The sequence below is a fragment of the Castor canadensis genome, chromosome 5 (genome assembly GCF_047511655.1).
Source record: "Castor canadensis chromosome 5, mCasCan1.hap1v2, whole genome shotgun sequence".
Classification (NCBI taxonomy): domain Eukaryota; kingdom Metazoa; phylum Chordata; class Mammalia; order Rodentia; family Castoridae; genus Castor; species Castor canadensis.
Genome location: NC_133390.1, coordinates 161,238,250 through 161,262,549, shown reverse-complemented (window position 1 = coordinate 161,262,549; position 24,300 = coordinate 161,238,250). Strand labels below are relative to the sequence as shown.

Genomic DNA, 24,300 nt, shown 5'->3' with positions numbered 1-24,300 from the left:
AAACACCCTCCCATCCATCCATCCATCCATCTGACCTTCCACCCATGCAACTATCCACAATCCATCCATCCACTCACCCACCCACTCACCCATCCATCCATCCATCCATCCATCCGTCTGACCTCCTCTGAGCCTCAGTGTTCCCATCTAGAAACAGGATGCAATGCCTGTCTTGGGCCTGCTTGGGATATGGGCCCCGGAGCCAAGATCAATCATCACTTTGGCAGTTCTCTTTGGTGGCTGCAAGTGCACAGACCAGGGACAAGCTGGCCATGCTGGCTGTGAGGGCCTGGCCTGAAAGCCCCAGATTGACACATCTCAGGCAGATTCTCGCAGGACTACGGCAGATGGGACCCTCCGCTGGGATGAGCCAGGGGGAGCCCAGAGCCCAGGACAGGGTGGGGCAGGAGGACCTGGGGGTCCATTCCTATCAGAGCAGAACAACAGGCTTCAAGGCTAAGGGAGACCTGAGTTCAACAACCGTGTGATCGTGGCAGAACTGCTCGACATCTCTCACGCTGTTTCCTCAACTGTAAAAACAAGATGGTGATGCACGCTGGGAGAAAATGAGATCCCAAAGTAAAGAGGCTGAGCCCTTGACCTGCCAAACCCCCCCTCAAGAGTCACATGCTCAGTGCACAAGGGGACACGGACACTCAGAGCCGGGCCACTGCTAATGCACCCGGAGGAACATATTCGAAATGTGTCAACAGTAGAAGGGACAAATTCTGGGATTCTCATACAGCAGAATATTATGCAGCAAACAACAAAAGTGTATAATAAATTAGACACGTGCCCAACATAGAGGAGCCTCAGCAGTATTACACAGCGTGAGACATGGACACAGGCTGGCTCCCTGCACACAGTTCAAAAAAATAGCCAAACTCAAATATTTATAGGCTGAGGTGTAGCTCAGGGGCACAGCACTTACCTAGCATGTGCAAGGTCCTGGGTTCCATCCCCAGCATCACAAAACCAAACCAAACCTCAAATGTCTTGTTTAAAGTGACAGATACACAGGTATGAAGCAAATGTTAAGAAAGTGATTACCTGAAAAGTCAGTCATAGGCTGCATTTAAGAGGGAGAGGACAGGATGGGATGACAGAGAAGATACAGGGTTGGGGTGGAGGCTGCTCTGGAGTGCCATGTGTGGTTGGTGGCGGCCACAAAGGTCTTTGCTTTGTAATTATTCGTGGAATGGTGTGCTCTTCTGTGTATGTGACCATCTCAGAAGCACAGGCTAACTCAAGTGCCCGTTGACCGCACTGGAGCAGCACAAAAGCCGGTTCTCCTGCCCCACCTGCTCTTGTGCTGTCAAAGATGCCAGGCCCTGCCAGGCAGAGCAGGAGGCAACTCCTGCAGGGGCCTGGGCTAGCCACACCCTCCCCCACTTCACTGTCCCTACCGCTGCACCCCCGGGCAGGTAACCCAGAAAGACACAGCTGGAGTTTGTTTTAAACGGCTTTATTCAGGTTGGCTGGTTGGATCTGTGTACAGGGCTGCCCGCTCACCCCTAGGCAAAGACCCCTCCCCTCCCACACACCCCCTCTATCGCTGAGGGTGGCTAGAGGTTTGAGCCAGTTCCGGGGGTGGGTGGGGTTGGGCCCTCTAGAAATATTTACAAACCATCAAGGAATGGTGAGGGAACTGGTGGAGGGAGGCCCTTGACTCCCAACAGCCCCAGGCCCCTCCAAGAGGGGGCTGGGACACGGGGGAGGGCTGTCAGAGGGGGGAGGGCTCTCCAGAGAGCCTCAAAGACCCCGGAGGGGGTCCTGCTGGTGCAAAACTGTGCCTGGGCCTGGCCCAGGCAGTGCCTCCCTCTGACTTGCGGGGTGATGGGTGGATCCCTGGTCCGCTCCCTGGCCCGCCTGGAGTTGCCGCTTTTAGTTGCAGAAGCTGAACTGGAAGGGCCGCCGGGGCGGTGGGGCCCCACTCTTCTCCCGGGCTCTGGGAGTGGCCCTGATCCACCGCCACCGCCCCAGAAAGGCCTTCCCGGGGCTCCTCCCCCAGATCCTCACCGGGGTGGGAGGCTCTAGTTCTGCTCAGAGGGTTCAAGTTCAAAGTCAGGGAGGGATGCTGTCCACACCGCCAGGTCCAAGCGGGGGATGGTAGGAAAGAGGGAGCCGAGGCTGAGAGGCCCCGGCTCAAGACGGGACGGGGTACAAGCAAGCAAAGCAAAACACGGGACTGCACTGAAGCTGGTGACAGAAGGGGCAGCCCAGGCCCGGCATGGCCCCCGCCCCAGCGCTCAGTCACCGCAGGGTCTGGAAGGGAAGGGTGGGGGCGGCTTGCATGCTGAGCGAGGGCGGCCCGGGGTGGGGAGGCGGCCGGCCGCAGCAGTCCGTCCCGTGGCCCAGCGGCTCCTCATGCACTCTGTACAGCGCGGGGCCGGGGGGCGTCAACTAGAGGCTGCAGGCCTCCTGCTCCACCGAGCGCTTCCGCAGCTCCTTGCCCGGCTTGGGGGGCGGCGGCGCGGGCGCGGCCGGGGGCGCCTCGGGCAGCTGCAGGACCGAGTTCTCGCCGGGCTGCACCCGCAGGTAGGCCTTGACCTTGTGGTGCCGGGCCTTGCCGTCGCTGAAGTCGATGACACGGCACTCGTAGGTGCCTTCGTCCGCAGGCTTCACCCGCGACAGCCGAAGCTTGTGCGAGATGTTGCTGCCCACCACCTTGACCACCTGGGGGCGACAGAGAGACCGTGACCTTCATTGGCGGCAGAGGACACCACGGAGCCCGGCGGGAGCCCGGCCAAGGCTGCAGCCCCAGAGGCCCCCCACCAAGTCGGCACGGGAGCGAGCTCATTAGAGAAAAGAAAAAGGAAGTGGGAGCAAATCGAAGGTCCACCAGCAGTGGTCTGGAATAGTACTTGGCAGGCAAGAAGGACGAGCGGGAAGCAGATCAGCGTTCCATGGCACACGGGCATGGCGCAGGGGAACGACCTGGCTGCAAAGCCGCCCGGGACACTGTTGGCGTAAATAAACGATTTGCTCTATACTGGTTTTAGTCTTGTGTGTGTAGAAGTTTAAAACCCACAGGAGGGAACCCAGAAGTCACCACGGGGGCTGTGTTTGGGGGAGCCCAGCAGAGGGGGTGTGCTTCTCTGCCAGAGGAAAGGCCCGAATTCCTTCCAAATAAATGTGGTGCTGGGCGTCGGGTGCATGCCTGTAATCCCAGCACTCAGAAGGCTGAGGCCAGAGAATCTTGGCTCCAGGCCAGTCTGGTCTAAATAGTAAGACCCTGTCTTTAAATTAATTAATTAATTAAATGACAAATATGTACGATGCTAACAACTGTTTACTTCAGTGGAGTAGGCAGTGATGGTATTATAAGTCTTGGTAAAGTCTGAGTTTTTATTGGGTGTTCTTGTTTTTGTTTTTGGAGACAGAGTCTTACCAATGTAGTCCAGGCTAGCCTTGAACTCAAAATCCTCCCAAGTGCCGGGATGACACACGTGTCACCATGCCTAGTCCCTGATTGGGTTTTTAAGTTTTCATTTTAGAATTGAAGTTTAACTTGCACACAGTCAACCACGAAGTGCAGGAGCTGGATGACATTTATCTGACGTGTGTGCCTGGGTGACACACAGAGCACTGACGGCGTCAGGCCTTCCTGTCGGTACTCACCCCACCCCCCACACACACTTGGGCAGCCACCTTCCCACTTCCATCTCCATAGCTCAGCCTTTCCTGTTCTGGGATTCTCTAGCGGGAGCCTGTTTCCTGTGTCTGCCTTCCTCCCCACAACTCAGTGTCAACTAGACTCCTCCACGGGGCTCATGTATCTGCTGGCTCTTTTTCATTGCTGTGTAGCAGTCCATCCGATGACCACACCACAGTTTCTCTGTTCAGTCACCAGTTGTATTCCCAGATTAGCACTCGCAAATAAACCTGTTGTGACTCTCTTTTCAAATAAAAGAGAAAAGGCAGTTGGACAGATACCTAAGATACACTCTGGGACACTGGGGGGAGGGTACAGGGGACTTGGTGACCTATTTTTTGCAACTTTCTATGTGTCTATAATGCAAAATAAAAGTTTTCTTAAAGGGGGAGGAAGTTGGGTCTAAGGAGAGGGGGCCGGTGGTGGGAAAAGCCTTTCGTCTTTCCCTGGACCCTTCTTACTTAGAGCTGGAAGAACCCAGCTCCACCTGGACCCGAGATCGGTTCCCACCTGTGGGCTGGCGACCCCAAGCATCTTTGTTCCATGATTTTCCACCAGTTAGCAAGCAGCTCAGGCTCTCCAGGCCCAGCGTCCAGCCCTGAGCTCTACAGGCTCTTCTGGGCAGTAACCAGCTGACCTGCCTGTCCCTGCAAGTTGGGCCCCGGGTGGGCACCCCATAGATGAGAAGAGGATGGTCCCTGAGGGGTGTGTGCAGCCTGCACACGTACGTGTGACTTCTTATCACCTCACGTACCTGCCCTGGCCTTCTTAGGAGACCTCTGTCATCAAATCCCAAATGTGAAACTCCTGACCTCAGGGCCTTTGCACATGCAGGTGTTGGCTTGTGTGCTACACCCCAGCAACCCTCAAATATTACCTCCTCCAAGAAGAATTCTACCCCTGTCACACCCGTCTATTTCCTGCATGACAATCATCAATTTTGAATCATTTAATCGATTCGTCTGTTGGCTTGATTTTGGTTCCTCACTCGGCTATGCCATAACCGCCAGGAGGGCAGAGAGGATATCTGTGCTGCTCATCTGAGTGACCATCAGGGAACCCAGCCCTCCGTGGACAACAGCTAGTATTTGTTGAGTGAGTGGCCTTACCCCATCTCCTTTCTCCAACTGAAGTGGGACCCAGGCCTCATGCTTCTTGTCTCAGGGTGCATACACACAAGTATACCCACTTTACAGATGGTAAAACTGAGGCTCAAAGATAGAAGTGACTTGTTCAGGACCCCAGAGTCAATAAGTGAGCCTGGGTTGAACCCCATGTACTCCGGCCCACAGAGGGCCACCCAGAGCTGGCAGGGCCACAGGGCCCTTCAGGCTCCAGAAGGAGAGCACTGGGTGGGCCGCACAGGGAGCTGGACCCATCTTCCTTAGTCAGAGCCTTTCCGCTGGTCATCACCCCTCAGGAGGCAGAAAACCTTGGATTTACGGCACAGCAGAGGCTGTGGGACACAGGCAGAACTTCCCAATGGCAAGCGGGAAGAACTCTTCCAGCTGCCCCTCGTGGAGTGGGAGCCAAGAACCGGACGCCCCCTCCCCAGTGTGGGGCCCAGCTGGAGCCCACCCTGTCCCACTGACTCCATCACTCCCACCAAGGACACAGGGAGCCCCGGGGTCCTGCCTCACTCCCGGGCGGGTTAGGAGACACCAAGGCAAATGTGCAGCGGGAGTGAATTACCACAACATCTGTTTCCCTCACGGATATTAATTATCCTCCATTTGTCAGCCCTACAAGGCGCTAATGGAGTAATAATGCAGGCGCTGGGAGTCACATCCAGGGAGGGAGTGCCGGGCACCAGGCCCTTCCCTCCACGGAGAGGCCTGAGGCCTGTGCCTGCCGCCCCCTACCCTGCAGGCTGATATGACCTTCAGAGACGAGGAGGGGGGCAGGGGGCACTTGGACCGGGCTCTGACCCTGGCCTCCATCTCCTGGCTACATTTTCATTCATTCAACAAACATTTGCTAAGGGAGCCCCGCTCTGAGCTGGGCACTGGGTGGATGTGGCTATGAACCAGCCAGAGCCAGAGGTGCCTGCAGGGCTGACATCCTAATGCAGAAGCCAGACCAAGGGCAAGGACACAAGCACCTCTCTGCCCCCTTGGAACCATCTGCAGAAGGCCCAGGAGCAGAATGAAAGCAGCAGCAATGCTAATGGAGGTGTGGGAGGGGGCTCCCTCACTGGGAGGAGTTGCCAAAGCCTCAAGTTAAACCTGACAATGACCCATGATGGGGGCTGCTAAGATACCCATTGCCCAGGTGAGAAAAGTGAGGCTCAGAGAGGGGAAGTGATTTTCCCAATACCATCCAGCTGGCTACGAAGAGCAGGCCTAGGCCACACTTCTGCAGAGCCACCTATGGACAGAAGCTTCAGGTCTGCCTTCCCACCCTCCCACCTCACCCCTCAGGCCCCCCACTCCTTGTCTTGGGGAAGCCCCATCCCCATGGAGGGGCCCAGCTTTTTGGGGGTGGTGGGAACAGCTTTGTCATTCAGGAACTGTGTGGAAAACCTTTGGCCCGGTCCTGCAGGGCTACTGGGGAGGCCAGGAGGCAGGAGACCCTGCAGGGCGCCAGCAGTAAATCATGATCAGGCCCAGGCATCGATGCAATTAAGCACCTATCTATGCTGAAAGATGAGGCCCAGTCCTCCCCACAACCCAGCCCAGCCTCCTCCTGCCTATCCCACTGCCGATTCTGCCAGGAGGAAGGGCGAGGCCAATGTGTACCCGTGATGCCTACCCTTGCCAACATGTGGCCTCCCAACGAGGTGGTGACCCCAGAGACACGGGGGGGCGGGGGTGGAGAGTAGGGGTCAGACAGTCCTTTCCCTGGGTTAGGCCCAGCTCTGAGCCTCCATCAGCTTCACCAGCCCCTCAGCACGTTCAGAACCCAATTTGGGGACCCCCTCCAGGCCTCCCCTGCCACATCACAGTTCCTGTTGTGCCCCCATGCCCTGGAATGACCCACCTGACTCACTGTTCATCCCTCTGAATATCACTGGGCTCCTCCCCTCCTCTCCATACCCCAACCCCACTGCACAGCCCAGGTGAGGCCCCTGCACCTCACAGCTGTGTCCTCACCCAGCCTCCTTCTGGGTTTCCCAAAGCCACTCCAGCCCCTTCCCACCTGCTCTTTCTTAACACTGGGCAGAGCCTATCAATGTGCCCCCGCCAGGACACCTTCCCCTGGCTCCCACAGTGGCTGAGGGGCCAGCAGAGGCCTCATCTCTGTCCTCCAGGAAGCCCCGGCTCAGGGAGGTCAGATCCCCTGTTCCTGACCCTCGGAGCCCAGCAGCTCTCCTCCTCCACTTTGATGGTCACCATTGGGACTTTTCCTTTTATCACCCTGACTATTGGCTTAATGAATGCCAGTTTCCCACACCAGCCTAGGGGACCCAGAGGGCAGGGCTTGGGTGTGTGTGACCACAACTTTCCTGGAGGATCTTCTGCTTACTGTGGCCCCCAACCATCATCTTGTGGTGACAAAGGTCCCCTGGGAAGGTGGGATGGGAACTCAGAGCCAAGCATGGTGTCACACATTTGTGATCTCAGGTACTCAGCAGTCAGAGACAGGAGGACCATGCCAAGGCTGACAGGGGCGAAAGTGAGAGAACCTGTCCGAGTAACAACTCAGCAAAAGGGCTGAGGGCCTGACTCAAGTGGTAGAACCTGGCCTAGCAAGCATAAAACCCCAAGTTCAATTCCCTGTTCTGCCAAAACAATTAAAAATTAGGAAGTCAAGGACTATTTCTACTTACAAAACTGGTTAAGGGGAAATTAACTTAAACTGCAGCACAAAGGATTTTAGTTAGATACGGAGAAACCCTTCCTACCGGGAGGTCTCGGTACATGCAGGCTGCCCGGGCTGGTACTGCCAGGCCAGGGGTCTCTCCCCAGGCCCCAAGTTAGCTAAGTTAATCCACGTGGAGCGGTCATCATGGCTCCTGACACATGGTAAGCACTCACTAAAAGTCAGCTGCTGTGTTATTACTGTATTATTATTTCATCACAGAGGCCTGCCCGCCCATGTAAATGAGCTCCAGACCAGGGAAGAAGTTTCTTCACCCTTGCCTGTTTCTTGACAGGAAAAGAAGTCATAGGATTCACAAATTCATGTTAACAAGTTTCCACCCTAGTAAACAACTGCTGCCATTCACACGGCCAAATTCAGAGCACTTTACAGTTTCCAAAGTGATTTTTTTTTTTTTTAATGCCTTAGACAACAGCTACTTTTGGGACATGGAAATGCAGGGAGGTGGCAGGGCTCAACTCCTAGGACATGAGTGCTGGCCCCACAGCGTCCTCACTATCCCACTTGGCCATAAGCACTGCCGACTCTCAGGGTCTGAACCTTCCCAAGGTTAACTTGGCTTCTGCCCCCCACCCCACCTCCCAAGCCCCATCCCGCCCTGCTGGTGGACTGCACCATTTGGTTTACACACTGTCTTTCAAAAAAGGTTAAATAATGTCCCCACTCCAGGGCTAGACCATCACAACTAGCCTCAGAACATGGGACTATCGGCCGGGATTCCCCAGGTCCCCGTGGTCCTCATGTGAGCTCCTTCACCGATTCATGTCACCTGAACACATTCATGTACAAGCATGGGACACAGTCATGGCAATGTGTCTGTAGGTGTGCGTGTATGTGTGACAGTCATCAATGTATTTTTTTAGGTACCTACTACGTGCCAGACTACTCTGAGCTGAGCCCTGGCAACGTGGTGGTGACTCAGCAGGCCCAGTCCTGGGCTCAGTGTCTCTGGGGAGACAGACATGAAGCAAATACAGGAATGGAAAATCACAGCAGGCAAGAGAAGGGGGGCCAGCTGTCACTGGGTCCAGGGACCTCCCCTGAGCTGAGCTCTGAGGGAGAGCGAGAGGAATGGCTTTCTAAGCAGAGGCCCAGGGGTAGGAGGGAATGGGAAGGCAGAAAGGCAGTAGGGTTGGGACGGGAGGAAAGTGTGGTCAAGCAAGATAGGATGAGCCCAAGGGAGGCGTGGGCACCTTGAATGCTGAGGAGAAAATGCAGGAACCCAAATGTGGGTCAGCCAGCTGCCTGTGGACTAAAGAAGACCTGTTTGCGTGGTGCTCCGCTTGAGGGCCTGTGCCTGTCTGCATGTTTCCTGGCAGGCCTCAGAGCCCCCGGCTGCTGCGGGACTGGGGTGGAGCTGGGGTGATGTCATTCCCGCTGAGCACATTCTTGTTATTTAGCTAATTAGCACAGTCACATTCCCCTCACGTGGGCAGCAGCTCCAATTATACTCCTCTAAATCAATTAGATTACTTTGTCCTCTGAGCCATTCCTGAAACCACAAACAAAATCACAGGAGAGAGGTTCGATGAATGGGGGTGCTAATACACACGGGGACCTCTACCGTGCGGGCTGGTGGGTGTGTGGGCAAGAAACAGGGCATTAGACATGAAGTGCCCTTGACAGAGGGTGAGGGCAGGGGGTGGACTGTCAGCCACCTGGAGCAGGAAATGGCTGCAATTTGCAGGCCCTACCTGTGCCCAGGGCCAGTTGGCACCAATGACAGTTTGAAAGTCTTGCCTTCCTCACCTGCCCACCTCTCACCCGGCCTCCACCCCGATGCCAGACTCCCAAGTTGCCTGGTGTTACTCTCTATGCTGTGACCTCTGTGCCTCTGTGTCTAGTTAACCTTAGGGTCCTGAGCTCTCCCACTAGTCCCTGAAAGGCTGTGGGAGACCTAAGCAGAAAAGGGGAACTTGGCACATCCACACCCCACAGGCACCTACCTGCTTGTTGAGTGTGCTGCTGGTAGACTTCCAGCCTTCTGCCAGGCTGACCTCATGCCCCAGCACAAATCTAGCTTGGTCCCATGGCCTCAGGTGTCCCCAGACTGGCTCCCTCTACTCAGTGTTCTCTCCCCTGCTCCCTTTTGCCTCCTTGCTCAACCCTGTCTGCCTCTCCCGGGTCCAGCTCTGGGCACCCTGACTCCACAAAAACCATCACTACCTGAGCCTCCTGTAGGCCCCCAGTTTCACTCAGCTCCAGCAGAGCCTGGTACAAAGGGCTCAGAAATACCAGTCACTCCTGGGGTCATCTCCCAGCCTCAATTTCCTCACCTGTAAAACAGGTGAATGCTTGGCCTTTCCAATAGAGTGTTGCAACAATAAAATGAGTCAATGCACAACGCCTGACCAGTCATGGCGTCCCCATACCCAAGGACACAGAGGCTGAGCTGCCATAGCTGTCAGTCATGGTGGCCGAAAGAGAGCCCACTCAGTCTCCTGAGACCTTGTTGCTTCCCCAAATGAAAAATGCTGCAGAGACAGGCGTGAAGCACCAAGGCACACTTGGCCTTGGCCCCACAGGACACAATACATCTTCTCTCCCCTTGTCATTTTTTACGCCTGTCATTCAACGAACTTGAAAAATCTCTGGCTTAAAAAAAAAAAATGAAGCTGTGCCATTTTCCTCCCTTTCTTTTTCTTCTCCTCCATGTTCTTGCCTAAACTCCCTGCTGAAACGGACCAAAAAAAAAAAAAAATCTGTTTTAAAGTTACAGCCTTATCCTCTGTTAGTGCCCTTGTGAGAAGTCATTATGAAAACTCACACTTATTTTGGTGGCGTCCTTCCCTGCGTCTTCCTGCTGAGATGCTTTTAGCTGTTGTTGGGGAGGGGGCAGAGAGAACAGAGACAAGGTGTTAGCACAGGGTGGGGGTGGGGGAGACACGTCAGGGGTGAGGAATGATGACAGTTGAGACTGTGGATAAAAGGAGACTGGAGCTGATGGGTGCATGCTGTGTGCTTGTGCAGAAATGTCACACTGAATCCCATTCATAGGTTCACACTTCATGCATGCTAGTCAAACATTTAAAATGATAATAGAAAAGATTCTATCTGTAGCAAAAGATGCTTGGTGACCATGGTGTCTGGAACTGGGGTCCCTCAGCTCTGTGTCCACTCCGGTTGGGGGAGGAGGTGAGATAAAAAGAATATAAAGGAGCTCTGTTTAGATTCAGAAGGCTATCTGTATAAATGGGGTGTGTAAGTGTGAACAGGAAAAAAACGGAAGCATCCACATGGTATGTCCCCGTAGGAAGGTGTCTGGGCCATCTGGCTCTGTGAATGTGTTGGTACTTTCACATATGCAAACATGCATTTGTACCCGATGCCATGGAACCCCTGCCTGCACACAAGTTTCTACAAGCCAACCCTGGCAACTCCTTTCTTAAGGGTTTCCTCCGGCCACAGGGGTCCTCTACACCTGCGTGTGGCAGGCTATGTTGGGGACTTGACACCTCCAGGAGCAAGAAAGAGTTTGACGTGTACTTGTGTTTATATCCGAGGCTCCTTTATGACCCTGTGTGTGTGTGAGCATGCTGCTTACCGGATGTGAAGGTGATAACCTGCATGTGTCCACATGACGCATGTCCGCCATGCAGACATGTAAGGATGCATGTTGTAGATGGCATTCCCCCAAATATAAGATACAAACAAAAATGTAAGTGGCTTATTTGGGTGGGTGGGTGGGAAGAACCAGCAGAAGAGATGATGAGCAAGAGAAAAAAGGGAAGGGAGTTAATGAAGGGGGTGGGTGGGTATTCAGCCCATGAGAACCAAGAAATGGGAGGCTGACCCTGCTGGGCACCCTGGGGAGATGGTTTAGGACACTTCAGTTGTCCCTGCCTGCCAGAGAGGGAGTCAGGGTGTTGCCCTCCACCTTGCCCAGCACGGTGAGGGCTCTCCTGCCTAACCTTGCCAGCAGGCACTTGTCCGGAGAAGACCCTTAGGCACAGGGGCAGGAGTTGGTGGTTGGCAGCAGTGTGTGGCACCTGAGCATCTGCTCTGGTAGGCATGTGCACGTGAGCCTGTGTGTGCAGAGGGGTGAGTGTGTTTAGTGATTGTGGGTGTAGAGAAGTGAGTGTTTCGTGATTGAGGGGGGCATAGAGGGGTGAGTGTGTTTAGTGATTGGGGGGCTTGGAGCTTGCCTGCTCCTATACATGAGTGCGTGGGAGTGAACTTGGGGATGATCTCTGCACCAAGGCTGCCCTGTGTTTGCAGAGAGCCCTTTACAAAACACCTGCACAGCGGGGCAGTGGGGGAAAGTGAGGGATGAGATCTACTTTACCCTATAACCTGGAGTTGGCTTCCGTCCCTCTGGCCTAAAGTTTGCCTTCCACTGAGGGGAGGGCCTTTGTACTCTCCAGAGGTCTTTGTCACTATGATCTCAGAGGCTCAGCCTAGCTCTGCCTCTCTGCACCTTGCTAAGACGGAAGGGAGGCAGCCCAGCAGGATGCTGCGGGGGACAGAGCTGGCACCTGAGTCCCTCAGAGGAGCCGAAGGGCAGAGAGCCCCCAACCCCGGGCAGGGCTTCCCCAGTCCACTCGGGTGCCCACCCCCAGGATGTTACCTGGTTGGAGGTCCATGCCTGCTTGTCGGCCCAATCCCGGTGGCTCCGCACGTACCACCACTGGATCTCCAGAGAGTAGGACGGGGAGCCGCTGCCGCGGAAGGAGCAGGCCATCTCCACGTCCTCGCCTGTCCGCGCCGTCATATCGTGCGGCGTCTCTGTGAACAGAGCTGTGCGAGAAACAGGGAGGCATGGCGGGGCTCAGGGCCGGCAGGGGCGGGGTCTATGAAGACTGGGCGGGGCTCAGGGCCGGCGGGGCGGGGTCTATGGGGACTAGGCGGGGCAGAGGTCGACGGGGGCAGGGTCTATGGGTAATGGGCGGGGCTCATGGCCGGCGGGGGCGGGGTCAATGGAGACGGGGGCGGGGCGAGGGAGACCAGGGCGGGGCAGAGGCTGGCGGAGGGTGTGCGCGCCGCCGCTAGCGCGGACTGAGGATAAAAGGAGCCGGAAGGCCAGGCCGCCCATCAGCCCGGCCCCTATCCCGGAGGCTGAGGGCGCCTGGGACACATGCAGCGAGGGATGTTCAGAGGAAAGCTTGGTTGGAGGTGGTGAGGCCAGGAGGCCGGGGGGAGACTGCCAATCTCTTCACTTCTCCCAGTTTCCCTCCTGTGTGTGTGTCACTCCGGCCCCAGTGCACAGCCACCAGCACCATCTTTATAAATCCAAATCCGACGCGGCCTCGCTCCTGCTCAGAGGCCTCCCGAGCTGCCTCTGCTCCCCCAACCCCGCGAGGTTCCGCTCTGTCCAGTGACCCTGCCTCTCTCTCCCTCCTCGGTCCTTCCTTCAGTCCTTCTTTGCTCGCCTGGCTCCTGTCAGTCAAAGCTCAGTTCAAGGTCGACCCTCTTGAGAGACTGCCCCTTCTCCGTGACCCTGAGTGGGTCCCTCACCTCCCCCTACGTTCGCCTAGTCGCCCGGTTGTGGCTGACTCCCAGGGCAGGGAGTCCAGGTACAGACAGCCACCCTGGGGTGATGGTGGAGCATTTGCATCCTCCAGGGGCCCAAGAGACCATGTCCTGCCTCCCGCCGGACAGGTAGCTCCCCACCGAGTCCCAGGACAAGCTGTTCCCTAGACCAGGAAGGAGCAGGGCGTTACCCCCCGTCCCTACCATGCCGGATCAATGGAACACCCCTCCCCAACATGTTCTGTCATTTCCCCAAATATTGTCCTGAGGTATAATTAGAAGTCTTTCCTCTTCGCAAGAGGGACTATCTCACCTTGAGAGATGCCTGGCAATATGCAGGCCACTCAGGGAACCTGATGTGTCACCACCCCCCCATTCCTGTCCTGGTGCAGCCCTCCAAAGAGGGACCACCAGAGGGGCAGACACTAGACTCTCACCCCAGAGGGCCCTCCTGACCCTTCCTGTTCAAGGAAAGGGGGGGCTCTGGGTTGAGCAACAGGGATGCTGGATTACAGCCCTGTTCTGGGACCACCTGTCCCGTCCCTTTTCCTCCAGACCACGGGGACTTTGGATTATCAGGACTGACAAACACATCCATCTGGAAGCTGTTCTTTTTTCCGCTCTGCACACAGAGTTTCCACGTGGAGCTGTGTTGAGCCATGGGTCTCTGGGCTAAGAGAAAGCCTGACAGGTCTCTGATCCCCAAGGCCAAGGTTTATAAAATGTCTCATTCAGCTTCCCGTGTTCTCTACAACTGTCAAGAGCTTGGCCTGCTTAATAAGAATGAATGTAGCTTGACTGACTGGACATGCGCTGGGATGTTGTGAGGTGCCTTTACACACAGTTGCCCTGAGAGTTGGGGCGGTCACTGTCCTCTGAGGGCAGCCACCCTACCCTTGCCATCTCAGCCCCAAATTCTCCTGCCAGGTGCTCAGGCCATGCCCTTGAATCATCATTGGCTACTTCCCTCCCGCAACCCCTTACACCCCACATTCCGTCTTCAGGGAGCCCTGTGGACTCTGACTTTGGAGTGTCTGCAGACTCCGGTCCCTTCCCACCCCCACAGGGCCAAGCTGCAGTCACTGCTTACCCTAACCTCCTCACTGATTACTTGCTTCCACTCCTCCTCCCAAACAATGGCTTTTCAACACAGCAGCCAGAGGTATTCTGGCAAAACATAATTGGTCCCTGTCCCTTCTCGTCAAACAGCTCTCCCATGGTGTCCTCTCATCCAGGTTGAAAGCCAGAGTTCTTACACTGGCTGACCAGGCCTTCGGTGTTAGGCTATTCCCCCCTGCTGTCAGCTTCTATTCATTTTATCCTCACCATAATAGCTTCCTTGTTGTTCCTTGAGCATTCTAGTTGAGATCCTACCTCAGGACCTTTGCCTCTACCTAGATCCCTCTACCTAGAACACTTATTCCCCAGAGTGGAAATGGCCCCTCTTCTGCTTCAGAACTTTGCTCAGATGTCACCTCCTCAGTGAGGCCTACCTTGATCATCTAATTTAAAACTGCACCTCTCATCCCATCCTGTAACTTCAAGTCACCCTTCCCTTCCAACACTATCAGTGCAGGCCAACAGAGCTTTCTGCCGTAAGTGAAATGTTCTGTAGCTGAGCTAATACCGCAGCTGCCAACCCCATGTGTCTACTGAGCACTTGAAATGTGGCTGGTGTGACAGAGGATCTGAATTTTCAATTGATTTCATTTTAATTCATTTAGACTTAAATGTAAATACCCACTTACAGGCAATGACCGCTGAAAGGGCAGCACAGCTCAGTGCAAGCACTGAGTATTACTTTTATATTTTATTATTATATTTCTATTATTCTATTATTATATTTTACTTATGTGTCTTATCCATCCCTCCTTCCAGGAACAATGACTGTGCCTGTCCTGTCCAATCCTCAGCAGAAAGAAAAGTGTCTGGCACACAGTAGGCACTCAATAAATACTCCTGAATGGATGGACACATGCAGGGCAGAGGTGGAGCGAGGTCCAGAGCCGGCCCCACCCTGACAGTCCGAGCCCTGGCCCTGTGGCTGGAGACTTCCCTAACCTCATTTGCCAATTAACTGCAGCAGAGCCCAAGGGGGCCACTGAGCACCTGTTACCAGGAGGGGCCAGGAGGACAGGAGTGAGCTGCTGACCCCTAGCCATGGGACAGAGCTTCAGCTGGGATCCCAGCCCCTCCTGTTCAGCACCAGGGCCCTTTACAGCCAAGGGAAGGAGGAAAGTGGTGAGCCCCTCTGTTGGATCTGGGTGACCATGAATATGACCCTTGTGGTGAAGGGACATGGCTGGGACCTCCCCCAGATGTCACTGCTGTGGACACAGAAATCAGGGCATGCCACCATCTTCCCTCCCCCAAGGCTATTTGGGGCTGGATGGGCCCAGGACCAAGGATCTGGGCAGAGTGGAGGCACTGCTCACCACTAGGCCTAAGGCACCATGGTGCCTCTCCTCCTCCCGGGAAGGGTGAGTTAGGAGCTGTTGTTTGGTGGACAGAAGGATGGTTATGTGGGTCGCCTCAGGGCGACCTTCTACGCCTCAGGGGTAGAAGGAAGAGCAGAGACTCTAACAGAGAGACTAGGGGAGGGGCCAGGCTTCTCTGTGTCCTCACTCTACCTCCCCCAGCCCAAGATCCCCCCAGCCCTGACCACCAGCTCTTCTCACTACAGCAGAAAGCAAGGCCCAGAGAGAAAAGTGTGTGATCAGGGAGGCCTCTGTCCCCTGGTGGACAGCCTTGCCCTGCAGCATGACACAGCTGGCAGCCTGGGATGGGCCAGAGCCAACTGTCCACTGGGACCCTAGGGATGACGATCCAGGGCAGCACCGTCCAGCAGACACACAAATGAAAAAATGAGAGTCACCGCAAGACACACAGAGAACATTCCATTCTAGTGGCCACAGGAACAAAACTAAAAAAAAAAGTGAAATTAATGTTAATGATGGATTTAACCCAAGATATCAAAAGATAATTATTTCCACGTGATAAAAATTACTGAGACATTTTATGGTTTTTATCTGCTGAGTTGTGGAAATGGGAGTGTATTTTACATCTCACGGCACATCTAGCCACTGAGCTGCACGTAGAGATTCCTAGCAGGCGGTGACCTGGGCCAGCCTCAGGTGTCCTCCGTGCCATGACCCGGCACAGAGGAAGCATGCCTTCCACAGCAGAGTTGAGAGTTGACCCTAGGCCTGCCTGACTCCCAAGTCCACCTCTTCCCGGGGTATTCAGAAACTTTTTAGATGGTCCTAATGGCCAACCTTTCAGAGTCCTGTGAGATAGAGGTGAGGTCATGAACCTCTGCAGGCTTCTAATCCAGCAGAGGCAGGCAGGGAGGCTTCCCTGAGGGGGTGGCCCCAGGTCTCAAACCCAGTGGGGCAGGGAGGAGCTTGGGTAGGAGGTTGGAAAGAGGGCCAGGCTCCTTGCTGATCCAGGGTCTCTCTGGTCCCCTCAGACTTGCCAGGAGCCGCCTAGGTGGGATGGGGGAGGAGGCCCCCTCGTGGTGAAAGGGCGTCTGCAGGATAGATAGAGAAATCAAGGCTCTGGGCTTTTGGTGTGTATCTGAGTCTCCCTGTCTGCAGTCAGCACCCTGAAGGCCTGTCCTGGGCCTGCCCCAAGCCGCATCAGTGGGAGAAGCCCATGAGTGCAGGGCAGCTCTGGGAGCACTTGGACTGGGAGCCAGGGAGGGAGGACTGAGGCGTCTCCACCAACAGAGTCTGTTCCCTCTTGGGCATCAGTTTGCCCCTCTGCACAGTGGGAGTGAGCCTGACAACCTGAAGAGAATGTGGCCTTTGCCTTACCTGGGCATCGGGAAGGGGAGCGGTGACTTCCTCTTGGGGATGAGGTAATCTGGGAAGACTTCAGAGAGGAGGGGCAGGCAAGTAGGCCAGCAGCAGGGAGGGCATGCACAAAGGCGGAGAAGGGAGCCCCAGAGCTCTTCTTGGGGTATTAATATTAACCCCCCCACACCCTCCGACATGGAGGGGTATCTGCGGCCCCTGTGCTGTTAGTTCTGCTTACCAATACTCTCACCACTCCATCTAATAGAGGAGGAAAGTGAGGTTCATAAAAGTGACCCACCCTGCCCAAGGTTCCCACAGAGCTGCATTCTGACCACTAGGTGTGACCAAGCCCTATGGGTCCCTCAGCCCCACCATGCTCTGATCTATCAGGTCAAGTTCAGCCAGCAGGCTCCACCTTTCTGTGTCTTGCTCACACATCTCCAGAGATGGGGACCTCCATTGCCCTCACCTCCATGAAGAATGGTGCGAGGGTCTTCCTCCCGCCCTAACCCTGGAGGACCCTGCAGAAGCCCAAGAATGGGGAGGTAGTGCCAGCGTATGGATGATGGGGCTGAAATAATAACAATGGAAGAAATCAAGACTACTCTGCCAAAATAGTTTCTGCTGGGTAGCGAGGGGGTGGGGGGGAGAGGGAGGGGGGAGGGGGCTAAGTGAGGGGGTAGGGGAAATGAACCAAACATTGTATGCACATATGAATAAAATAAAAATTTTAAAAAAAGACCACTCTCCAAGTGCTTGATATTTCCCCATGCTCCCAGCACAGGGCTGAAAGGGAGGTGTGATCCTTTATTATTCCCATTCTTCAGACAGGGGAGTAGAGGCTCAGAGAGGTTAAGTAAATTGCCCATCGTCACACAGCAAGTCATGGGCAAGCTGGAACCCAGTTCTACAGAACTGTAGAGTGGGAGCCTACGACTTCTAAACCAATCTCCCACAGCCCTCTGCCTAGCTCCCACCCAACTCCTTCCCCACAGCCCCCTAGCCCCTCCCCATGACCTAATGGCACTGAGGCTGAGCTTAGACATGAAATCCCTATCTCCTCTTTGGCTCCCTCTGCCCTGAGCCCCTCCCCTGCTCAGGTGCCTCCCTGCAGCAGCAGGTCCCTAGGGCTGGTTAATTATAGATTTTGGAGGAGAAGGTATTTCTGTTCTCCAGCCCCGGGGCCCAACGGGCTGGGCTCTCCGGGAAGACAATTAAATCCAGCATCCACAATTAGGATTCCGCGGGAGAAGGCACAGGGAGCCTGACTGAGCGCAACATCTTCTTCCCTCCTGCTTTTTATTGGGGGAGTGACGTATTCATTAACCCCAGGCCGGTGCTGCCACACGGGCTGCAGGGAGACGCCCTGTGGGCCTAGCCTGACGCCCAGCTTTGGCTCCTGGGCAGGGCAGGAGATGACCTGAGGGCTTTGCCAGCCCTTCAGCACCAGGGCCCAACCGCCTTACTAGTGCCCCAGGTCTCACCCAGCATAGATAGCTAGTGCTTTCCTTGGGCCTATGCTAGAGTCTGGCCCTGCTCCTTGCTGTATGACCTGGGCAAGCCCCTTTGTCTCTCTGAGCCTCAGTTTCTTTATCTGCAAAAGTGGAGAATAAGAGGACCAGTGACAGAATGGCACAAGACAGCCTGTGCCTCATGCCTGGCACACAATAGGTGCTCAATAAATAGCCCTCGCTTCTCTCACCTTTCCTCTCCAAAATTTCAGCACCTCCAGGAAGATCTTTAAAGATCCTCCTTGTAGCTTCATCAGATCACACAGTGGCACAGAGCCTGTGTTTCACTCATGCTGGGCCCCACGTGTGACTTCTCAACCCCCAGTCTTGGCCTCCTTTCCTCCCAGACTCTACCTCCCAGAAGCCTCTGGGCTCCCACAGGCCAAGGAACTTGTCCTCCAAAGCAGCCGCAGGGCACCACAACCCCTCTACCCTGGCCCCAACCCTCCCTTTCCCCTCTGCACGGCCCTCCCTGCCCTTCCCATCTCTTTCCATTTCTGGAGTGAGGCCAACTCCTCCAGCAGGCCTGCCAAGACTGCTTCTCAGCCTGCTCATCAGTCTGTGCTGAGTAAGAACAGGGGTCCCCTCTGGGGCTGGTGGCAGGGGCAGCTTCTAACCCCCAAAGTCAGACAGAGCAGGGGTAGAGCAAGGAGAACCAGTGTGGCCCTGCCAGCCCTGTGGCCACATGTCTCATGTGACCCCACTGTGACACTCCCTGCTTGAAAGCCTCCAACAATGATGGATAAACAAAACATCGTCTGCCCATCCTGGGAGCATCGCTCAGCTGTGAACAGGAAAGCAGTTCTGACAAAAGCCACCCTGGGAGGAGCCCCGAGGACGCTGGGCCAAGTAAAGCCAGTCACAAGAACTGTGGGCTTGCAGGTAGACACGTATGGCAGCACTGTGGCAGCAGAGGAAGAGCCCTATTTTCCCTGCTCCCGGCTGCCTGGGAGCTTCAAGGGCTCCCGATACTTTGGTCCAGTTGGGAAACTGCCAGCCCTCTGGGTCAAGGTCAGGCAGGCTCACAGGTTGGGCATCTGAAGCCTACAGGTTCTGGCTCCACCCAGACCGGTCTACTGCTCCATCTGGCCACTCTCACGTGTCCCTCTATGCAGTTCCTGAAACTCAGCCCTTGCGTGGCCCTCTGCCTGGAGGCCTCTGCTTCCCAGGGCATTGGAGCCAACCCCTCACTGCCCCACTGGAGTGACCTCGATGCCAGATACCGGCTGTCTGGAAGGTCCCCCAGCGCAGAGACGTGCACTCCACACAGGAGGTGGGCAGGCAGGCAGGTGCTGGATGGGTGAACGCATGGATGACGTGAGCAAGGGAGGTGAGACAACACCCAGAGGACTTCAGTTAGAACTGGGAGGAAAAAAACCACGACGTGTTGTGGTTTGAATGTGAAATGATGTCCGAAGACTCGTGAGAAGGCTTGGTCCCTAGGTGGTGGCCTCACTGGGAGGTGATGGAGCCTGAGGGTGCTAGCCTTATTTGAGGGGTAATCCATGGATGGGTTCACAGCTGCACGGACAGCTGGGAGGTGAGGCCTGACTGGAGGAAGCAGGTCACTAGCGACATGTCTTTGAAGGGTACCTTGTTCCCAGCCCCTTCCTCTTTCCCTCTCTCTGCTTCACAGCCCTGGTGAGGGAGTAGCTTTGCTCTGCCATGCCGTTGCCACAGCCTGAGAGCAATGGAGCCAGCCGACCGTGGACCATGAGCCAAAAGGAGCCCTTCCTCCCTTAAGTTGTTTGCTTGGCATTTTGTCACAGCGATAGAATTTTATCTACCCAGAGATCATGCGCTCATTTATCCTGTCATCCACTCACTCGGCTTTTGCTGGGCACCTACTGTGTGTCAGACTGGAGCTTCTGGGGGACTGTGCCCACAAGAGCAGGCACTTGGGACAGGTGCATGGGCGCGGCCCTCCCCGTTCTGCCTCTCACGGCCGCTGGACAGGTGGCCCAGAGAATCATCTTGTGAAATGCAACCAAGAACAAAGCAGGACGCTCCAAGAAGCCCTGGCCCCCATCTCTGGCAGCCCCTGCCCTGTGGCCCCGCAACCCCGCAGCGCCATCTTTCTGCTGGAGGCCCACTGTGCACCACAAAGGTGTTGGCCTGTGACCATATGACCTTCCCAGTGACCAGGAAGGGCAGGGCTCAGAGAGGCGTGTCATGGGTAGCATGGTAAACCAGGAGCAAGGAACTGGGATCCGAACCCAAGCCTTGGGATCTGGAGTGCAGCTCTTCCCTGTTCCTGCTGATGTCACTGCCATGGGGAGGGGGATATAACGAGGGAGGTATGGCATTTGTATCCCCGCCCCTGTCCACCCTGAGATTTTCCTGGTAGCATGAGAAATCAAAGCTCAGAAGGCCTGAGGTCATCACAACCAGTTCCCCATCGCACTGAGGAAAGCAAGAAGCCAGGCACTGTACACAGGACCGATCATCCTCTCAAAGACTTGATGAGGAAGTGACAACACTCAGAGAGGGAGCAGCAGTTCCGGAGGTCACACAGCACGAAGGCACAAAGTCAGACTATAGCTCCAGAGCTGACTGTGAAACTGCTCAGTCAAAGGTGGAGTTTTCTCCAAACCCCTCTCCTTTTCAGCTGTAGGAAGTGTGACGCTGGGGTCAATTCCAGGAAGCCTGCTCTGTGCCCAGCCCAGCTGGGGGCTGGACCATGAGGATACTGGCACAGCATGCGGAAGGGCAAAGGGCGTCAGGAGGATTTCATGACGGTCCTGCTCACCTGCCTGGCCATGTCACCTGGCTCCTGAAATCAGGAAACTAAAGACAGGGAGAGAGGGTAGAAGTGCCCCAGAACTCAGAAGGCCACAGTCAGAGCCCTCTCCTGCCTGGGCTACACAACTTGTCAGCCCTGGGATGAGCCCACGGGAGTCCCCGAGGGCTCTGCTTCCTCCCAGAGGCCCTGAAGCCCTGCTGTACCCAGAGGGAAGAGGTGTGAACTGATGGAGGTCATTTCATCTAGGAAAGGACAAGCAACGGGCAGGAAGGCTTTCCCCTCCTGAGCCGTGGAGAGGGAGGCATTTTGTCAAAAAGCTTCAGGAATCTGCAGTGTGCTTTGTGGCAAGATGGCTGCCTGGGCCTGCAGCTGGAGCTCCAGGCCTCCTTTCCAGAAGAAATGAAAAGACCAATCCTGGTGGATCCCCTGCTGTATGTGAGGTCCTGTGTTGGGCTTCCAAGATGTCTCAGATCATGCTGTGACCTCAGGGAGCCACAGTCCACAGGAGGGCCAGACACACACCAGGGACGGCGGCGTGAACAACGGCTGGGGCTGACTCTGGACCGCCAGGTGTGGCTGGTCAGGGTGTGCACCACTCAACACAGCCATGAACTGCAGCAACGTCGCAAGCCCCTCCCCCACTGTCTAGGGCAAAGGTCTGGGCAGTGGCACAAGTTCTGGGCCGTCCTGGGGTTGCACAGTTACGGGACACTCCAAACAGGAAAGGGAAAGAGAGCTTCCTAAATCCAGCCCTTTGGGGACCACCTTCACCAACCATCCCCACAGGGTGCCTGTGTCACCGGCATATCACTTACTTACTATTTATTTTCAAAGCATCTTTCCTTTTTTTACTTAAATAAATTCAGCTGAAAAGGAAACTTTTATTACTGCCATAAATGGAAAATCAGCATCACTTGCCATAAATAGAGGGTAACTGTAAAACACCAACAGTATGAACACCAAACAGCACTCATAAATTCTGGCCAGGAAGGCTGTGCGCTGGGGGCTGAGCCTCGGTCTTGAACCTTCCTCACTAAACAGGAATCGTGGTGAAGGTTTGGCGCGACATTCACACAGCACCAAGCAGACTTCCTTCTTCATCCCAAGGGAGCTTGGGAGCAGGTCCTGAAGTATGGACAGCAGCAGGCACCTACCACCAACCCCAGCCTGGCTTCCTATGGACCCTGGTCCAATTCCACCGTTCATCCGGGTTCTCACGGTCAAGGTCTGGTTCATGCTGGGCCTCCGACTCCTGCTGCCCTCTTCTCCTTATAGCTGCCTGTGCTGTGCTCACAGCGAACATTCTTAAATGACAGTCATTTAAGAAACAAAGAGGCCCAGGCGCCTGCTTGGAGAGTGAATGAACCAAGAACCGAGCGGATACATCCTTCTATCTGTGCTGCTCCAGCCAGGCAAGCAACTTCGTGAGGAACTGACTTTCCTCCAGCAAAATGAGGAAAGAGCCTTGTTTCTGTATATAACACACAGGACTATATTATGGAGTAGAATACAAAATTCACGGATTCATGAGTGAAATGGGAAATAGAGCCGGTTCCCCTCCTGCCTGGAGCCAGTATTCCAGTCCAGGGCTTCCTGTCCTGTCCAATCTGAGGCCAAGTTCACCTCTGCAATCCTGGGCTCCTGGAACTCTACTCTGTGTACAGGAAGTGCACATGTGTTGGTTGAAATGGGAAGGGGACCAGGAGGAAGGTGAGGGTCTGGGGTGCAGAGCCCAGGATTTCCTGATGAGAACATGCACTGCAACACTTCCCTGATGTGCTGTGCAGCTTTGCCTGAACGCTTCGCCTCTCTGAGCTTCTGTTCCCACCTGTGTCATTGGCAGAAGGCTTATTTTGAGGACTGAATGAACTAACTCAGGTAAAGAGTTTCTTCAAGTGTGCAGGACATTGGGACATAGGTCCCCAATGGCTACTCTTCTGGTAGCCATTGGACACAGACTGTCCAGACTGTGGCTGGTGGGGGAGGGAGGCAAGGCTGCCATGCCTCAAAATTAAAAAAGGGAGAACGCTTTTGACTCTTTACCATATGCTAGGCACTTACTGGTTCCATGCCTCTGTTTTCTTGTCTGTAAAATGGAATAAAGACAGCAACGGCCTCAAAGGACGGTTGTAAGGATGACATGTGTCAACATCTACCTATAAAGTGGAGTGCCTGGCACATACTATAGAGGTATGTCCTTTTTATTTAGTTAATTATTCAAATTGAAGTGAAATTTACATAACCTCAGATGCGTCATTTTAAAGTGAACGATTCAGTCACAGTTAGTACATTCCCAACGTCGTGCATCACTGTCTTTATCAGTCCCCAAACATTTCCATCACCCCAAAAGAAGCCATTCTCCCCACTCTACCTCCTCCTGGCCTGGCAACCAGCAGTCTGTGTTTGTCTCTACAGACTGGCCTGTTCTGGACATTTCATTGTCAAGAGATCATAGTCTGGGGTCTTCTGTGACTGGCTGCTGCCACTTTGCAACCTGGCTTGAGGTCTGTCCACAGGGTAGCATGTATCAGTATTTTGTTACTTTTTTTTTTTTTTTTTGGTAGGAATGGGATTTGAACTTCATGCTCAGAAGGCATGAAGCCACATTTGAAGTCACATTTGAGCCACATCTCCAGTCCATTTTGCTCTGGCTATTTTGTAGATGGGGGGTGGGGGGTCTCAAAAACTATTTGCCTGGATTGGCCTCGAGCCACAGTCCTCTGGAACTCAGCCTTCCAAGTAGCTAAGATTATAGGGGTGAGCCACTGGCACCTGGCTATGGCGGTGTTTCTTTAATGCACTAAGCCATCTCACCTAACCGGCAACCTGTGACATGGCCTCTATCATCCTCCTCTTCTTACAGACAGAAAACTGAGACAAGGAGAAGGTGGGGACCTGCCTGAGTTGCCTGCCAGCTGCTCCCACACCTCAGGCAGCAGTGTTGGTGCCAGCAGCTGGGGCACTGCGCCTCCCAAGGCCACACAGAGGCACATATTGAGGGAGACAGCAGTGGAATTACAAATTTAGGGAGATTTAAGGAGAGCGAAAATCTTCTGGCACTCGCAGGACCGTGGCAGCGAGCAGGTTTCCCCAGTGGAATTCCGCTCCTCCTCTGCACACTGGGCCACAGGAGGGAGCGAGGCAAGTGTGGGAGCAGGATGTGGGGTGGTGGGGAGGCCAGGCAGGAGCAGGAGCCCAGGAGGCCCTGTCTGACAGTTTCTCCTCCCCACCTTCACGTTCTGCAGAGTGGTGGGGGCCCTTGCACCAAGGATACTGAGACTGGGGGACAAGTGGGAGCCAAGA

The 24,300-nt window shown here is 54.9% G+C and overlaps 1 protein-coding gene across 2 annotated transcripts in view; it reads right to left on the bottom strand.

The window, feature by feature from the left end:
- Window positions 1-1,465: 1,465 nt before the first annotated feature.
- Window positions 1,466-24,300, bottom strand: part of Vstm2l (V-set and transmembrane domain containing 2 like) — a 33,526-nt gene continuing 10,691 nt past the window's right edge. The window contains exons 2-4 of one of the 2 annotated variants that reach the window (XM_020172489.2): window positions 12,045-12,214; window positions 10,245-10,295; window positions 1,466-2,676 (exon numbers count right to left, since the gene is read on the bottom strand). In XM_020172489.2, coding sequence (XP_020028078.2) covers window positions 2,404-2,676; window positions 10,245-10,295; window positions 12,045-12,214 — 494 coding nt within the window. In that variant the 3' untranslated portion in view covers window positions 1,466-2,403. The remainder of the gene's footprint in view (window positions 2,677-10,244; window positions 10,296-12,044; window positions 12,215-24,300) is intronic. The other variant, XM_074074732.1, reaches the window with a different exon arrangement.